At 41.6% G+C, this 5,802-nt stretch overlaps 1 protein-coding gene across 3 annotated transcripts in view; it reads left to right on the forward strand.

The window, feature by feature from the left end:
* The window catches only part of LOC119327400 (protein MULTIPOLAR SPINDLE 1-like), a 12,961-nt gene extending 8,055 nt beyond the window's left edge, over positions 1 to 4,906 (forward strand). The window contains exons 8-12 of one of the 3 annotated variants that reach the window (XR_005158501.1): positions 1,568 to 1,757; positions 2,669 to 2,739; positions 3,330 to 3,540; positions 3,703 to 3,853; positions 4,583 to 4,906. Coding sequence is in view for 2 of the 3 variants with exons in the window: in XM_037600508.1 (XP_037456405.1) it covers positions 1,568 to 1,757; positions 2,669 to 2,739; positions 3,330 to 3,514 (446 nt within the window). In the remaining variant the exon portion in view is untranslated. The other 2 variants (XM_037600508.1, XM_037600507.1) reach the window with 2 other exon arrangements.
* Positions 4,907 to 5,802: the final 896 nt, after the last annotated feature.

The following is a 5,802-nucleotide window of genomic DNA, read 5'->3' on the forward strand; positions in this document are numbered from 1 at the left end:
CAGGGGCGAGCGCGCCGGGGTCGGGCGCGTCGGGGTCGGGGTCGGGGGCGAGCGCGCCGAGGTCGGGGGCGGGCGCGGCGGTGCGACGGGGCCGGGGAAGAGAGAGTGGGGATTTGGGGGAAAAGAGGCGGGATGAAGCAGGGAGAGGGAGAATTTTGGGTTAAGTGGACGTAGCAGTAGCGCGTTTACACGAAACGCGCTACTACTATCACGAGCAGCTATAGCAATTTTCTGCAGAAACCGCTATTGCTACCTTGACTAGCTGTAGCTCTTTTTCACTAAAGTGCTACTGCTATAACCAGTTTCCCTTTTTTCTTTTCCTCAGCATAATAGGAACATATATATTACATCATTGGACCCTTGCATAATAATGGCTAAGTGTGTATACAAAATAGGAACATATATATATTACATCATTGGACCCATGCATAATAATGGCTAATTAAGTGTGTATACAAAATAGGAACATATATTTCCATTTTGCAAAAACATGAAATATTAATCACACCTCTATCTCGAGATCGAGCACACGGTGGAGATGATGTAGGGAGGTCAAAAGTGCACAAAGCTCTTCTTGACAAAGAAAGATCTAGTTAGGGGGTAAATAGGTCACTTAACTAAATGCTACATCTACCTAGCTAGCTAATTTGGGAGGAGACAACTTCAACTAGTGGAGGGGGGAGGAAAAAGAGAAAGGAGATGAATTAATGGAGGTGGTGTAGTTATAGCTAGGAGTAATGAAGAGAGAGAAAGGTAGGTAGAAGAGGGAGAGTAATGGGGGGAGAAGTATTGAGGAAGAAGAGTGAGAGAGGGAGGATGTGGGAGGTAGGGGAAAGGGAGGAGAGGAGATGGGGAGGGGAGGTGGAAAAGGTGGTGGGTGCTGCGTCTTAGCAGTAGCGCGGGAGAGAAAGCGCGCTGCTGCTAAGAGCGTAGCAACAGCGCGCTTTCCTGTCACGCGCTACTGCTAAACGGGCCAACCCTATGCACAATTTCAAAATTAGCAGCAGCGAGGTGACAAAAAAGCGCGCTGCTACTATGGCATTAGCAGCAGCGCGCTCCCTGGCACCACGCTACTGGTAAACTTATGTCGTTGTGTACTGTCGGTGGATTTTTGTAGCAGCGCGGTTTAAGCGTCACGCGCTACTGCTAAGTTTGCACCATTAGCGAGCTTTCCGTAGCCGCGCTGCTACTACTTAGCAGCAGCGCCTGTTTTTATGCCGCGCTGCTGCTAAGATTCTGTGTATAAGGTTTTCGCTAGTAGTGTACGTGTGGAAGTCCCACCAAGTATGATAGATTAGTTATAGGCTTCATGGTGTTTGTTTTACATTCTTTCTTATAGGCAAATCATATCAACATATTCTTTTACATGATCACTTTGAATCATGTTTTATTCTGAATAGATCTGCTGAGTGGTCACATCTGTAGTTTCATTTAGTTACTTTTGGTCATTTCAGTGCAGAGTAAACGCAATGAGATAAACTATGAATTTTGGCATTCATGTGTCTGTCCTCCTAACATCAACCAATAGTACATTGATTGCCGCCTTCCATTTTGTTCAAGTTTGCAGGGCCAGTTGACTGCTCAGATGCCCAATTCAATGTGCAGCACTTGTTCCGCAAGTTAGGAAATGAAGAGTTCATTGGTCAGCGGATAATCCTTGCAGTTTCTCAAAAGATCTCAAATGTATCAGAAAGCTTGCTTCTCTTAGATCCATTTGATGATTCCTTCCCTGATATGCATGGCAATATGTTCATTATGTAAGCTTAAGCTGATCTTCTTTTCATTCTAGTTTATATTACAGTCGGATAATTTTAACTTCTCCAAAGGCACTCATGATTACCTGTTCTTCAGTGTACCTATTTTAATTCACTAGTTTATAACAGACGTTTTGACCTGTAGCATTGAAATCTGGATGAAAAACTATACCAGCAGTTTGCACAGGGCAGCTATTCCTACATGTGCAGTAGTTCATAGTCATTTAGTCTTGAAATATTGGATGAAGAATAGTTTGAAGAGGCTACCATTACCACTTTAGCAGTATAGTGAAAAATGCTTTGAATAGCCGATCAGTTGCCCATTAATTTGGCGCTGGCCCAAAGTGTCACAATTAGGATACACAGGTTTGAGCTTTCATTGGCTTACAAATCTGGTTAATTGACAGCCTACAGCCCATTTAGTTTTTTGTTTTGCGGGATTGCTCATTTAGTGGTGCCTGTAACTTTTTAGCATCCTGCATGTGCATCAACTATGTTATTCTTCATTGGTCCAAATTTATTCCTGTCTTATTGATCTTTACAGACTGTATGGTTGGATATGTGTAGAATTAACTGAATATTTGAAGGGGGATATACAACAGTTGCTACTTCCTGCAACAGTTTCAGAAATAGATGATGGTGTAGAAAATATATTTTTAAATTTGTTAGACAAGTAACATATAAGAAACGGAACTTTATCATTAGATTTGTGATGGAAAATATTTTCACAACATGCTCTTAAGTAGTAACATATTCACACACAAAATAACGGTCAAAGTTACATATTAAGAATGCAATGTGTGCTCATGTATGGAGTGTCGTCTCTATAGTTCGTATGAGATTTTTTTTTTGTTACCTTGATTCTGACTGCATAACTAAATGTTGCGTGTGGTCATCCTATTCGTGTGTTGCAGGATTCAATTAATCGAGTTCCTCATATCTGATTACATGAAAATTTGGCTATGTTGCGAGCAATTTGACAAAAGTTAGTGTTTTCTTACCCCTGGCCATCCTTTTCCCTATCTATTAAGTTTTCTGAATTGTGTTTGCATTCAACCCTTAAAACAACAACAGAGTCTTTCAGTCCCGAACAAGTTGGGGTAGGCTAGAGTTGAAACCCATAAGATCTCGAAACCTAGTCATGGTTCTGGCATGTGGATAGGTAACTTCCACGCACCCCTGTCTATGGCTAGTCCTTGGTGATATTCCAGTTCTTCAGGTCTCTCTTTATGGACTCCTCCCATGTCAAGTTTGGTCTAGCTCAACCTCTCTTGACATTATCAACATTCAACATGACAGTGTGAAAAATATCAGGGTCGCATCACTTGATTTAAAGAAATTGTGTCGTATCAAATATCTAAATATAGATACTGTGTTTTAGTTGGCAGCCACAGTTGAGAGCTTTTTATTATATAGATGTGCATCTTTAATTACAAATTTGAATCGATAAATACTGAAATGTACTCTATCCAAATAATACCACTGCTAATAGAGCTTCAGTGCATCATACTATGCTATATGTTCCCGGCAATTCATTGCAGAGAGTTTGATCAAAATTTACAAACTGTTATCCAGAAATATTTGAAGAATGGGTCAGATCTATTCTGAAGGCACGCAAAGACCTGGAAGTCCTAGAAAACATAAATGGGCTGTATGTAGTGTACATTGAGCGAGTGGTCGGAAGGTTGGCGAGGGAGGTGGCTCCTGCTGCTCACCAGGGGAAGCTGGACCTGGATGTCTTTTCCAAACTCCTGTGCTGATAACTTCCAGCCTCAGACCTGAAAATGTATTACTCACAAGTTACTTGACTGACCTGTTTACAGTTTGTTTTTACTCCAGAAATTAGCTATTGAATCTATTGTTTTGCTGTTATTCTGGAAGCACATATTGTTCCATTGCCCTTTACTCACATATTCATAATATATCATGTTCTGCATATCAATTTCAGGATGCTTACCTACAGAAAGATTGTCCAGAAAGCTGGCGTTCTGTAACTTCTGTTCGCCACTGAACAGCCAGAACCAAGACATAACCAAAGAATGCTTAATTATTTCATCTTGTGAATGTGTAGTTACTGCAAACCAGTTTGCTATAACCAAGTACGTATGATTAATTGTTGTAATTAGACTTAGATATGCGGATACTAGTCTATAATAAACTTCAGAATCTATGGATGGATCTAACATTGGCAGTTTGATTCATAAATCTTTATAACTGTGGCACCTTTCACTTCACACCGTTGCCTTGCATTTCTTGTCTTCTATTCTTGAGCGACTTGCAAATACAGTTTTTAGTTTCAAACTATAGAAAGACAATAAATCATACAACCTGATTTTCTATTTATTATCTAGACGCTCTAAAAAAGAGGCAAAGCTTCTTACTCCTGTACCCTCATGTCATATTCATAAGTCATACAAGATCATGCCGTATCTGCTTTAAAAGGTAAGAGTACTTCTCTTAACTAAGAGAGTGTAATACCATTGCATGTGCCGTGCAGTGGGTGCTGTTGTCTGTTACTCTTGATGTGCACGTTCCTTGCTTCATTTCTAGTTGTGATGTTGAAATCACGGCGTCAACTGGTGACGCCAAGCTAAATGACTAGTCGCATTTTGGGGGTACTTTGCTCAACTGTTAACTTCTTGCTTTACAATTATTATCCGATCAGACTTCTTGTGGCCGAAAATACAATGGCCTTCTGGAACTAGAATCACAAATGAATTGGCTGTATTTTTTCCCTTACTATTGTGATCGCAAATGAATCTCAAACTTATTCCATATATCGAAGATTGATAAAAAAAATACTAATATGTGCATCGAACATTTTCCAGGAACACTGGCAGTGCTCTGGGGCTGGCTAGATATGTTTGGAATTGCCAGCACCAATTCTGCTGCAGTAACATAGCGAGGACAGCAAGCGGCATGAAAGATATGCGGGGGAATAGTGTGAGCATGCTCAAATAGTATTAGGTTGGAGACACAAAAAGTTTGGACATGAGTAGAAATGCTTCCGCTCTTGTTTTGGGAGAATGAAGTTTCACTCCTCACCCTAAGGCAAGCAGATGAACCCTAGCAAGCTTTATTGTTCAAATCAGTGTTTGAGGAGTTACATCACCTTTCTAGCCGGCCTTCTGTTGACACCCTTGTCGGTAGAATCAAAGATGAGGCCAGGCTTTGGTCTAGGGCAGGTGCCACCGGGCTTAGAACTGTCCTACCGACACACTGGGACGTGCATTATTCTTGCTCCTTGTTTGTAACCTCTTAGGAGGGCTGTAACCTTTGCGTTTTCTTGAAAAGAAAACATCACCTTTCCAGCCAGCAGCTATCATTGCCCCCTTTCTCTACTTGCATAACAACAGCAAATCTTGTGAAGAGAGATGACAACTAATCAATCTGAGGCTCTTTCAAGTCTTTGCATTACCTTGGTTAATCTGAACCGCCCTCTTCGCCTCATTGACAGGGTGTCTATGCTTGATCAGTGCAAGGTCGTTTTCGCGAGGGCTGATATGATCCAGCATCTTATGCCTCAGTGGCAAAGGGGGGAAAGGAAAAACAAGTGGCGTGTGCTGCTGTTCCAGCGCCTGGATCTGGCCTTCTTCCCCAGCTGTGAAACATCTGAATCCCAGGTTTGACACACGAGCCACTCATCTTCTTATTGCCATTTGGATGCGAATGAGGGAAACGAAGGCGAGTGCACTTTACTTGGTCACCGTCGAGGCTAACTAACCAAATACTCCTATGAGATCGATTATTATTGCTCTTTTTGAAATCAGATCTTGTACAGTTTAAATTCAGTAACGTAGTGACTGCGTTGTGTGGTTGTAACTAGTCCGTTATGCCACGGTTAATGGAAATAGTTGAAATTCATTAGTACAATTATATATTGCCGGCTTGCCTTGGTTTCCCACCGACCAGGGGACCAGGCTAGCCACGTTAGGTGGTACTAGTATCTGAATAATTCCAACCTATGGGATGGATCATATTGATAGATAGATAGATAAGATAACACGAGTGATAATAAGCCGATGGACGGAGCAAGACAAGTCGATGG

This window comes from Triticum dicoccoides, chromosome 7A (genome assembly GCF_002162155.2).
Source record: "Triticum dicoccoides isolate Atlit2015 ecotype Zavitan chromosome 7A, WEW_v2.0, whole genome shotgun sequence".
NCBI classification, from domain to species: domain Eukaryota; kingdom Viridiplantae; phylum Streptophyta; class Magnoliopsida; order Poales; family Poaceae; genus Triticum; species Triticum dicoccoides.